The 12,507-nt window shown below is 54.0% G+C and overlaps 1 protein-coding gene across 3 annotated transcripts in view; it reads left to right on the forward strand.

The window, feature by feature from the left end:
- HPCAL1 (hippocalcin like 1) overlaps positions 1–12,507 on the forward strand; it is a 114,128-nt gene extending 101,621 nt beyond the window's left edge. For all 3 annotated transcript variants that reach the window (XM_055399124.2, XM_055399123.2, XM_055399126.2), the window contains 3 exons: positions 5,818–6,213; positions 9,267–9,372; positions 11,616–12,507. In XM_055399124.2, coding sequence (XP_055255099.1) covers positions 5,836–6,213; positions 9,267–9,372; positions 11,616–11,713 — 582 coding nt within the window. In that variant the 5' untranslated portion in view covers positions 5,818–5,835 and the 3' untranslated portion in view covers positions 11,714–12,507. The remainder of the gene's footprint in view (positions 1–5,817; positions 6,214–9,266; positions 9,373–11,615) is intronic.

Raw genomic sequence — 12,507 nt, forward strand, 5'->3', positions numbered from 1 at the left:
ATTCACTGATTCCTAAAATGTCAATGTTCACTCTTACCATCTCCTGTTTGACCACTTCCAACTTGCCTTGATTCATGGACCTAACATTCCAGCTTCCTGTGCAATATTGCTCTTTACAGCATCAGACTTTTCTTCTATCACCAGTCACATCAACAACTGGGTATTGTTTTTGCTTTGGCTCCATCTCTTCATTCTTTCTGGAGTTATTTCTCCACTGATCTCCAGTAGCATATTGGGCACCTACCGATCTGGGGAGTTCATCATTCAGTGTCCTATGGCAAAAGTACATGCTACTGATTTTTAAAGGCTAACGCTCTAAGTCAGCCCTTTAATTCAGCTGACTAAGTGTGGTCAAGGAATCAAAGCAGAGGTGGGGGGCCCTACTTCGGAGCCATGAGGTCTCCCTAAAGGAGACTGGAAACTCAGCGATGGATTCCTGCCACACTGTCCTAAGAAATGTGGTCTCCCATCAGCCCTGACTCTGACAGCGCAGATGTTACTCACTCAATCTTCAAAACAATGACAGGAAAACATGTTTTTCCACCCATGGTTTCTTGATAGTTTTCCCCCCAAAGTAAAATTTATCTGTTTTGTTTCCTAAATACATCCCTCAAATTCTCCTGCCTTGTTTTTCTTCTCTGTACAGCCGGGAGTGCCAGGCCTGCCCTGCCCACCTCCCAGGGTTCAAAGTCAACTGTTGAGCCCTGTGGTCAAGTTCAGGATGGACTCCTGGTCACATCCCAGCTCTAGCAGCCGTGACCCAGGGAAAGTTCCTTACCACCCCCAGGCCTCAGTGTCTCCGTTTATAAGCTGGTCTGCACAGCCCCTGGCCCAGCTTAAGCGCCTGATGAGCTGCGGCTGCAGTGAGGATGACCGTGGTGGGGTTTCGATGCTGCAGTGGATCAACGTGGTGCCTCTCCTGCCTCCCTTGTGCTCCGGCCACGAGCAACTCTGTCCAAAGGCAGGATCCAGGCCTGATATGCCCATCTTAGAGTCCTGCCATCCTGTGAACTCCAGGACCCTCAGGAAGGGCCCCCTGGCATTGCTTCCGCCAGAGGGGCCAGGACGCATCCAGGCTCTGCTGGAATGCCAGCTTTGCCAAAAACCGCTTCCCTGGTGGCTCAGATAGTAAAGAATCTGCCTGCAGTGCAGTAAGCCTGGGTTCGATCCCTGGGTCAGGAAGATCCCCTGGAGAAGGAAATGGCAACTCGCTCCAGTACTCTTTCCTGGAGAATCCCATGGAAAGATGAGCCTGGCGGGCTATAGTCCATGGGGTCAGAAAGAGTCAGACATGACTGAGTGACTAACACACGTACTTGCCTCCAGAGTTAGCAGGTGTGTGTACGTCTGTGTACACAACCAGGGCCACCCCCACCACGGCGGGAAGACCCAGCACCCCCACACTGATGCCCACTCTGAGCCAGGCCTGGGGAGGGAAGAGGACTCTGAGCCTCACATGTCTGCCTGGGGAGGCTTCAGCTTTCCCAGCCCTTCTCACGTGTGTTGACCGTCCTTGTCCCATCCCCAATATGGTCCCTTCCTCTCCATAAACATTTGTTATATCAGGCGGAGGAGGAATTAGGAGTTTGGCATCTTGTGGATCTTAAAGAATACAAATCGCCAGCACGTTCTGAGGCCATCTGATACCGTGGTTCTGAGCAGCGGTTTGGGTTTGGTTTTCACTGACGCGAATGGATTCTAAAGGGACCAATCCTGGGAATTCGCTGGCAGTCCAGTGTTTAGGGCTTGGTGCTTTCGCTGCCAGGGCCCAGGGTTCGATCCAGGGTCAGGGAACTAAGATCCTGCAGACTGTGCTGTGCAGCCAAAAGAAAACAAAAATGTGAAAAGACTGACCCTGAGCTCTCAGAGCCCAGAGCTTCCCAGAGGTGGCTCATTTCCATGATGAAAAGAGAAGGAATGCTTTCGGGAAAGGATGTATGTTGACGATCAAAGGCGGCCATGTTCATGACCATGTTGTCCTCCCGCCCTCCCCAGGCCCTTCCTCCCCTAGCTGCCCCTAGGAAGTTGTGAGACGGGGCCAGGCAATTGGGTCCGAGGGCCGGCTTTGCCTCCAGAGCCTCCTGGTCGGCTTCCTCCCTGGTGAAGTGGGACGAATACAGGCGAGGTGTCTGATTAAAAACAAAAGTGTCCCATGTCCATGGACCTTCTTGTGGTTGTCCCCAATGCCGGCAGGTCAGGAGTTAAGCCTTTTGGAACCACACAGCCCTTAGCACAGGGTTCTGCCCCACAGACACTGATGCCACGTGTTATCAGCTCAGTTCCCTGGGCAGCTGTCTTAGCACTGTACACTAGACAGCTTCAAAAACAGAAATGTAATCTCTCACAGTTCTGGGAGGCTGAACATCTGAGATCAAGGTGTCAGCAGGCCTGGCTCCTTCCGAGGCCTCTCTCATTGGCTCATCGACAGCTGTCTTCTCCCTGTGTCCTCACATGGCCTTTCCTGTGGGTCTGTGTCCCAAGCTCCTCTATTCAACGGTACCAGTCAGATTGGTTTCTAAATTCTTTTGGCCACACCGCACCAAATGGGAACTTAGCTCCCCAAGCAGGGATCAAACTCTTGCACCCCGCCCCCTTGCAGGGGAAGCGCAGAGTCTCACCATTGCCAGGGAGTTCCCATGCCCTCATTTATCTTAATGATCACTCTGAGGGTTGTGTCTCCAAATACAGCCACATCCTGAGGTCCAGGAGTTAGGAGGTCAACGTGTGAATTTGTGGGGAGCAGTTCAGTCCGTGAAAGCACCTGGCCCTTTCCACCGGCCTCTCTGGACACGTGGACGCACGCCGCCAGCAGGACGGCCTCAGGTCTCAGCGGAAGGAGTGAAGAGCGAGGGTGGGTGGGTGCGGTGAGACCCTCCACATTGCAGCCCCCTCTGCACACGGGTGGCTGCCTTGGAAGCCAAAAGTGGGAGGCAGAAGGAGAGACATTTGAGAGAAACCACTCTCTCCCTCCCTGCAGACGCTGGCTAGGAGACTCACAACTGACAGGAGCGAGGCAAATACAAAGCCCTGAGAGCAGCTGAACTGAGCAAAGGATCAGCCTTTTAGTGCAGGAAATACGCAGGTGGACGTGTGCAATCTGCAGGGCGTCTTAGGTCGAGCCTGGTAGCCCCGGGGTGGGAGTAGGGTTGTGGGGGGTGAAAGGCTCTGGGGGCCATTGGAAACTGACAACCAAGTTACATAGTGACTTGCTGGTTTCCACTTACGAGGATCAACCAATAGGCAAAGCGGAATGGAGGTAGAGAGGGTAAACCCTGATCCTGTGAAAGTCATGGTTCCCACACAGGACAGAAGCGGACGTGGAAAGGGGAGGGAAGGAGAGGGAGATTAAAAGGGGGGTTAATAACTTAATCTCCCAGAGAATCAAGAGATCCCTGTCATGTTGCTGGACTGAGACATAGAGGATTCTTATGTGTTTATCTTTTTTTTTTAATAAAACTACACAGAGTTCCACATTTGAAGTTACAAAAAGATTTACAGTAAAAACTTGCCATGTGACCCTTACCTACCAGCCATCTCTCTTCCTGTGGCCAGTGTTATCATTTCCCAAGAAGTCATTCCAAGTATGAACACCACACATAGAGTTTCTCTTTTTCTCACAAACAGTAGCAAACTCTGTATGCTGCCTGCACCTTTTCTTTTCACTTAAAAATACATCTTGAAGATTATTTTGCATTGATCGCAATGACAGATGCCTGGGTTGTTCATTATTACAGACAATAGTGCAGGCAGTGGTCTGTGAGCTGTGCTTCGTCGCTGACTGTCAGTCGTGTCTGACTCTCTGAGACCCCATGGACTGTAGCCCACCAGGCTCTTCTGTCTATGGGACTCTCCAGGCAAGAATACCGGAGTGGGTTGCCATGCCCTCCTCCAGATCTTCCCGACCCAAAGCCAGGGTCTCCTGTGTCTTCTGAGTTGCAAGTGGATTCTTTACCTTTGAGCCACTGGGGAAGCCTGGAAGTGGTTGTGCTGTACACAAGCTGTTTGCACAGGTGGGAGCATCTCTAGATGTGTTTCTAGAAGTGGGGTTGCTGTGTCCATGGCAACATGTCTGTAATTTTGAAAGATAGTCCCAACCCCAACCCCCCACCTGGGGGTTAGAAAGGGAACTTTTCTATAATTTAAATTTCTGTAAATTTAAATGTATGTAAACTTAAAGCCATAAAGTAAAAACAGTGACATGTATAAAACTAATAAAACCTGGGAGGAGACTGAAGAAAGAGGAATTGCTAGGGAAAATATGTGAACTGCATTGAATATCTTTCCTAATGGGGATTTGGTACATGATGTTTAGGATTCATAAATGTTAAGAAGCAGTTCAAGGGACTTCCCTGGTGGTCCAGTGGTTAAGGCTCTATGCTGTCAGTTCAGGGGGCTCAGGTTCAATCCCCTAGTTGGGTACTAAATCCCCCACACTGCACAGTGTGGCCCCAAAAATTTTTTTTTAAGATGTTAAAAAAAAAAAGCAGTTCAAGGTGGTTACCTCTGGGACAAAGGTGGACAACCCTTTGTGTGTTTTGTATAATTTTATTTATGTTTGGCTATTTGGGTCTTCATTGCTGCTCCAGCTTCTCTAGTTGCAGAGAGCAGGACCTACTCTCTAGGTGCGGTGCTCGGGCTTCTCTTGTTGCGGGCTCTAGAGCACACAGGCTGCAGTAGCTGGGGTGGGTGGGCTCAGTAGTCACAGCTCCTGGCTTTAGAGCACAGGCTCAGTAGTTGTGGCACACAGGCTTAGTTGCTGTGTGGTATGAGGGATCTTCCCTGACCAGGGACTGAACTTGTGTCTCCTGCGTTGGCAGGGGGATTCTTTACCGCTGAGACACCAGGGAAGCCAGAAAACCCTTTGTTTTCATTTTCTATTCTATATGCTTCAAAAGGGTGGCTCAGTGGTAAAGAGTCTATCTGCAGGGCAGGAGACACAGGAGATGTGGATTCGATCCTGAAGTTGGAAAGCTCCCCTGCAGAAGGTCATGGCAACCCACTCCCATATTCTTGCCTGGAGAATCCCCTGGACAGAGGAGCCTGGCGGGCTACAGTCCATGGGGTCACAAAGAGTCAGACACGACTGAAGTGATGTAGCATGCATCCAGGGTCAGTCTTCTGTGCAGGCATTAGGGAAAAACTCCATGGAGAGCACGCGTTTGCATGCCTGCAGTTGTCTGGGACTTTACTATGCACACTGGATACATCCTCGTGGTGCTAATTATAGATCCACACAGTGCTCCCAACCACAGGGTTTCTCAGAGGCCAAAGCAAGAAGGGATTCCTTAAAAGTTTCTGGATGCCTTTTCTAAGGATAAAATCAGAACGTGGTGCCTGAAAGAGGAAAGAAATGCTCAGAACACGGGGCATGCGCTGCATTCAGGGTGACAGTTTGGCTGGGAGCTGATGAGGGTGATGAAAAGGCTTTCAGCCTCCAGTCTTGTACAAACCCTGCAGGGCACTCAATGAGGGCCTCATTCCGGTTGATTTTATGTGGCCGTTTTCTCCACGTTTCCAATTCTGGAGGTCAGGATAGATCTTGCAGTGCGAGGTGGCCGGTCCTGACTCCACTGGAGCACCCGACCTTCCTCGTGGTACAGACTAAGGGTCCCCCTCCCCTCCGGGGTCCCTCTCCCTGCGGGGATCCTACACACACTAGGGATGTGTGTAGGATGGCTGGAGTCAGGCCTCTCGGACCACTGGTGAGGAGCACTCGGGGGATAGTTCTCCGACCCGCTGGGCGGCCGTGGGAGGTGGGGAGCCCTCCCCTGCACCCCGCCCACTCCATCTCCAGCCCGGCCGGCCGCTGTCTTACAGGTGTCCCCGCCATCCGCCATGGGCAAGCAAAACAGCAAGCTGCGACCCGAAGTGCTGCAGGACCTGCGGGAGAACACGGAGTTCACGGACCATGAGCTGCAGGAGTGGTACAAGGGCTTCCTCAAGGACTGCCCCACCGGCCACCTGACCGTGGACGAGTTCAAGAAGATCTACGCCAACTTCTTCCCCTACGGCGACGCTTCCAAGTTCGCCGAGCACGTCTTCCGCACCTTCGACACCAACGGCGACGGCACCATCGACTTCAGGGAGTTCATCATCGCGCTGAGCGTGACCTCGCGGGGCAAGCTGGAGCAGAAGCTCAAGTGGGCCTTCAGCATGTACGACCTCGACGGCAACGGCTACATCAGCCGCAGCGAGATGCTGGAGATCGTGCAGGTGCGCCCGGGGGCGGGGCGGGGGCGGGGCCTCTGCAGACCCCGCCCACTCGGGGACCATGCGCGACTCCTCGCCCGCCTCTGGCCCTTTGGGGCCACGTGGCTGCCTGCCCCTCTTTCCTGCCCTTTAGAAAATGACTGGCTGTCACCTGACCAGTGGGCCCTTGCAGATAGTGATGAGAAGAGCCATTGTTGGGCTTCCCAGGTGGCGGCAGCGGCAGTTTAGTTGCTAAGTCCTGTCTGACTCTTGCGACCCCATGCACTGTGTAGCCTGCAGTCTCCTCTGTCCATAGGATTCTTGAGGCAAGAATATTGGAGTTGGGTTTTCATTTCTTTCTCCAGGGGGGATCTTCCCAACCTAGGAATTGAACCCGGGTCTCCTGTATTACAGGCGGATTCTTTTCCGACTGAACTATGGTGGAGCTAGTGGTAAAGAACCCACCTGCCAATGCAGAAGGACCATGGTTTACCGATCATTAGTGGTACAAAAGCCCTGGCCTACACATAGTTGATGAGCTGTGGTCTTCCCAATTCTAAGGGGAGGGGGTGTCATTCTCTGCACTTCACAAACTCTGAGACTAGGTATGGTGGCGGGGGTGCGGGGGTGTGATTTCCTGAGAGTTACCAGTTGTTCAGTCGCTTAATGTGTCCGACTCTTTGCGACCCCATGAATGGCAGCATGCCAGGCTTCCCTGTCCTTCACTGTCTCTGAAGACTTTGCTCTAACTCATGTCCATTGAGTCAGTGATGCCATCCAACCATCTCGTCCTCTGTCATCCCCTTCACTTCCTGCCCTCAATCTTTCCTAGCATCAGGGTCTTTTCCAATGAGTCGGCTCTTCACATCAGGTGGCCAAAGTAACAGAGCTGGGAATTATAATGGAGAGGACCCTTGACACTTACGAAAGGCACCGCCAAGACCTTTTCATATTCCGCTATTCAAGAATGCAACAGACAGCTTGCCATGTCCTCAGGAACACACAGTTGTAAAGCCAGACTTAAACATTAGTGGTGACAGAATAAGCTCTGGCCCAGGAAGCACCACTTCAGAAAGCTCTTCTCTCCTGTCAAGGACTCTGGCAGGGGAAGCTGCTGTTTTCTGGCAAGAAACCAAGTTTTGTTCCCTGGGCTCCCAGGTGTGGTAGAGAGCCACAGAGCCTCCGCTCCCTGGGTCCCCACCCCCCGCACCCCCACTCCTGGAGCCTGGAAACTCCGTTCTAGAATTCATCAGAGGAGGTGTTCTCTAGTCCACACGGTAGGAACTTCTGGGCTAAACCACATGCAGAGGGTATCAAACTCAGGAACTCCTTGATCAGCAGCAAGTAGCCTGACCTGTTTCCCAAACAGGTGGTTTGCACACCATGAGAATAAACCAGCACAGGTTCAAGGAAAACCGTCTTTCAGCCGTTGATTCTGGCTCTTAGCGACAAGCAGTAGTGGAAAGAAGAGATCTGCTTCCAGGGAATCACCTGTCCCAACCCACCTGCTGGCCCTTACTCTCCTCTGTCACTGGCCAAGCAGACTGGCCGGGCCAAAGCTTACAGACATGGCAGAGCCGTGAAAGCCATGACGGGTGCCTTCCTGGGGGCTGCTAGGCCCCCAGACTGAGTTCCCAAACCCTAAGCACCTTCCCCCTATGTCGGCAGATGCTTTAGGACACCCGGATGCTACACCTTCATCAAAACAGACTGGGCTCCAAGTGCATCACAGCCCAGCAGAGACGGGGAGGGTCTTGGCTCTGTCTCCTCTGCTCTCGGATGAGTGCCTGGCGCTGTCCCAGGAGGGGGGCCTGTCCCAGGAGGCCCTGAAAAACACACTTGCTGTGCGGTGAGGCCTGGTCACCCCTGCCTGCAGGTGGAGAGGGGCCAAGAAGTACAGAGTATAATAGAAATGAGAAGCCTCACTTGGCGTCATTCTTTTTGGTTCGGTTTTATAAACCTGCTTTTTAAGACATTACAGCTTCCAGGTTTCTGCTGTTCTTGGTCTGTTGTCTGAGGAATGAGAGTATCAGTCAACCCATTTCTGCATAGAATCCCCCAGTGGCACAGCCCCCTCCCTCTCGCGTGTTACTCTGATGAGCTGCTGGTCAGCGGCTTCATCGTGGCCCCCTGGACACACACACGCTGATGCACGTACACACACGCACACACCACTGGGCCTGGACTCTTGGACAGAGACAGCCTGAGTGGTGCCAAGCCCTCAGACGGCAGCATCCTGAAGAGAAGGTTCTCGGTCCTGCTGGAGAGACCCATGGGCCCCGGGCCTGTCCTTTCTGGGACTGGTGATATGGTTTCCCCTGTGAGTTTCAGGGGCTTTTTTTGCTTCTCACTGAGGTCATTGGAAGGACTGATGCTAAAGCTGAAACTACAATATTTTGGCCACCTCATGCGACGAGTTGACTCACTGGAAAAGACTCTGATGCTGGGAAAGGTTGGGGGCGGGAGGAGAAGGGGACGACGGAGAATGAGATGGCTGGATGGCATCACCGACTCTGTGGACATGAGTTTGAGTGAACTCCGGGAGTTGGTGATGGACAGGGAGGCCTGGCGTGCTGTGATTCATGGGGTCGCGGAGAGTTGGACACGACTGAGCGACTGAACTGAACTGAACTGAACTGAGGTGCAGCAATCCCATAGTCAAATGTTTGTGGCTAAGTGTGCCGTGTGATGCACTGTGCACACATATGTTCGTGTCACTGCCAGTGAGTTAAGGAGTGTCCCCAGTCCCCACCCCCCCAGAAGGCCTGAGAGCTGTCCCACCTCCTTCCCCCAGACAGCCCCAGTCTTGCCGCTGTCACGGTGGGTTGTTTCACATGTTCTTGAACCTCACGTAAGTGAGGCTGGTTTCATTTTGCTCACGTGCTATCTGCAATATGCATGCATGCTATTTGGAAAAGCCCCAGAACATTCCAGCTGGGGAGGGTCCTGGAGCTGGTGGGCAGCCTGGCCTCTCCTGCCATGGGCGAGGGAGGAGGGAGTAGATCAGGCCTGTGCCCCATCCCCGCAGGAGCACCTGGAACCTCTAAGCACATGCATCTGGATGTGCCCCTTTGCAGGCGATATATAAAATGGTGTCCTCCGTGATGAAGATGCCAGAGGACGAGTCCACGCCGGAGAAACGCACAGACAAGATCTTCAGGCAGATGGATACCAACAATGACGGTAGGACCCCCGCGTGTCTGTGCCATGCTGCTGGGAGCAGAGTGGCATTTGGGGCCCTTCCCTGCAGCTTCTGAGACCTTGCCCAGCCCAGCCCTGGCCAGTGCAGCTATGCTGAGAGCTGGGCTTCAGAGTCCAGAAGCACCTGGGCCAGTGTCCTGCCCCTTGAGCAGTAGTCTCCTCGCTTCTAGAATGGGGAGACTGTGGGCCCGTGGGCATATCCTAGGGTAGAAGAGGCAGGTGTGCCCATGGCACCTGGGCCCCCGCGGGGTTGGGATCAGGTGTCCTGGGTGGTAGATGGATGGATGGCCCCCCACCATCCCTCCTCCAGTCCCCAGTGGCCCCAGCGACTCTGTCGGGAGGTGCTGGCCTGCAGTAGCTGTGCAAGGCTCGCTGGGCCCACACCACAGCAGAAGTGGTGGGTTCCGGGGGGGCGGCTGTGGGGTCCTGGCCAGGAGGACGTGCCCCGTGTTTCCTTCTCTGCCTCGGCCGTGAGCTCCTTCTGGGTTCACGCTGGGGGAGGGTAACCATGAAACAGGATGGATCCGCACGAAGTGCAGCCCCAGAGCCATGTCGGATTTGCTTTTGAAGGATAAAGAAATGCAGCATTTAGAAAAGAAAGAGAGAAAATACCCGCTGCGCTGTGCTTGGGGATTGAAAATAAGCTAATGCCCAGGAAAGCCCCCACCCCCCGGCGAAACCTTAAGGTGCAGTTTGCAGATGAAGGCAAAGGACTGAGCCAGCAGGGGAGGGGCGCGGTGGGGCTGCAGGTACATCAACCTGTGGAGACAGTTTTCAACGTAAGATAAGACGGCCTCACGCCTGGCGTGGCCTTTGGGCAGCTTCAAAACATGTCTTCCACCCTCCAGGGTAGCAAGGCACAGGCTTTGGGTTCAATAGACCTGTTCCACCAGTCTTGGCTTTTCCGAATCTCGGTTTACTCTTCTGTGAAATGGGGATAATAATTCAGTCTCTTGTGGTTGTGAGGATCCAGAGGATCTGCTCTGACCTGTCAGCTCTGTGCGTCTCCCCAGGCTGTCTGTGAACCGGGGCCCGCACTTCTCCTGTGAGCCCCGGGATCGGCCCTGAAGCTTGGGGAGGGGACGGGAGAGGCAGTATTGGAGGAGAGAAGAGTGAAGCAGGGGTGTGCAGAGTTCAGCCCTCTTCCTTCTCTGGGTTTGCCCCACACCCTTCCCACCTTCCTGGTGCCCCCTCAGAAAGCACAGGTAGTTGCTGAGACCACGGGTCCTGAGTCTGGCGGAGCACCGGGAGTGTCCCGATGGCTGCGGGACAGACTGTGCTCAGGGGCCCCCAGCCTCTTGCCAGCCCCGCTTTCTGCCCAGAGGAGAGGCCGGTGCTTTCATTAGCTCCTTGCCCTGAGTAAGTAAGTGTTAATCACTGAGTCACGCCCGACTCTTTGCGACCCTCCTGGACTGCAGCCCACCAGGCTCCTGTGTCCATGAGATTTTCCAGGCAAGGATACTGGAGTGGATTGCCATTTCCTTCTCCAGGGGATCTTCCTGACCCAGGGGTCAAACCCGGGTCTCCAGTACTGCAGGCAGATTCTTTACCAACTGAGATACATGGGAAGCCCCTTGCCCTGAGTGGTCAGGGTAAAGTCCACGTTAACTGTAGGAACAGTCGCAAAGGCCAGTAGCCCTCTGCATCATCCCAGGAGCCTCCTTTTCTGCCAGGGGGATGACTGCTCCCCTTCCCAATCCATCCCTTAGCCTGGGGTGGTTTAGTCTCCTGCTGGGGATGCTCTGGGGGAGTTCACGCCTTTGAGACAGGCGTGGCTGTGATCCCCCCACACAGATGAAGACCCTGGGACATGGAGAGGTGGGTCGCTTGCCCGTGGAGGCAGAGCTAAGCGCCCGCCAGTGTGCTGGGCATGGCCACAAGCTCCTGTGTTGGGGTCTCTGGCTCTATGTCATTTTACAGCTACAGAGGCAAGACGGAGGTTCCCCAAGGCACAGGTTGCCAGAATGCAGGGTCTGCTTCAAACCTAGGTCCCTCCCGTATCTATATCCTGGGAGAAGTACCACCAGTAATCAATGAAAGCCAAATGGGTTTTTCCAGAAATGCCTTCAAAGCGTGTGGAGCCTGGACAGCATCCTGCTTCTGGAGGGCTTGAGACTTGGACCCCAGGAGGCTTCCCCGACCCAGGAGCTGTCTGCATGTTCTCCTGAGGGTGGCGAACAGCAAGCACTGGCTAACTCCTATTTCTCCCGTCCTCCTTCCTGCAGGCAAACTGTCGCTGGAAGAATTCATCAAAGGTGCCAAGAGCGACCCGTCCATCGTCCGGTTGTTACAGTGTGACCCCAGCAGTGCAAGTCAGTTCTAAGGGGTTGGCGTCTGGACAGTGCAGAGAAACACAGGCTTGTCTTGCCATTTAAGCTTTGCTTGCAAAAGTGGATGCCTCCCCAATCATTCCTGCTCTTCTGGGGCGGCCAGGCGACACGTCGCTGCACCTACCTGCTCGGCGGCTGCGTCCCCATCCTCACCTGGCCTCCTCCCACCCCCTCCCCGCCCCGGTCCCTCCAGGGCGACTTCCTGGGGATGTGTTTACGTGCAGGGCTCGTGGTGTCCTTGCTTCCGGGGCACCTCCCTGCCCCACAGGGAGCCCCGAGGACACGCTGAGGATACCGGTGGGACTTTCTGAGATCACGCCAAGGCCAGCCGATTGATCCGTGATGGCAGGTGACTCTGTGGGAAAGATGGGGACAAAAACAGAGGGAGAGGAGACGGGCAAGCCCTCCCCGTGCATGGCTCCACCCAGCTCATTCGTTTCCTCCGACCAAAACCGCTTGCACGTATATATACCGTGGTCTCCTTTCTTTTAATATATAAATTATACGTACGGTGAAGTGAAATGTAACGTGTAGGTTCCGTATTTAATGCCTCGATTGCCTTTGAAGCGTGGTTCCCTCGTGGCCTGTGATTCCCACCCCCCCAGCCCCCTGAGCCTGGTTGTTTTGTGGTATTTATGCCCTCAATCTGCCCTTCTCCAAAGGACATGCATGCATGCCCAGGGCCGTGGAGACCCTCCCGTCCGCGTCGTGAACGCAGGTGTCTCTGTGAGGTTTGTCCTCCCTGTTGATTGGTCTGGCATTTCCTGTATTAAAATGATCAAATAAA

The sequence above is a fragment of the Moschus berezovskii genome, chromosome 11 (assembly GCF_049115385.1).
Source record: "Moschus berezovskii isolate FMDL1 chromosome 11, NW_MosBer_1.0, whole genome shotgun sequence".
Taxonomy (NCBI): domain Eukaryota; kingdom Metazoa; phylum Chordata; class Mammalia; order Artiodactyla; family Moschidae; genus Moschus; species Moschus berezovskii.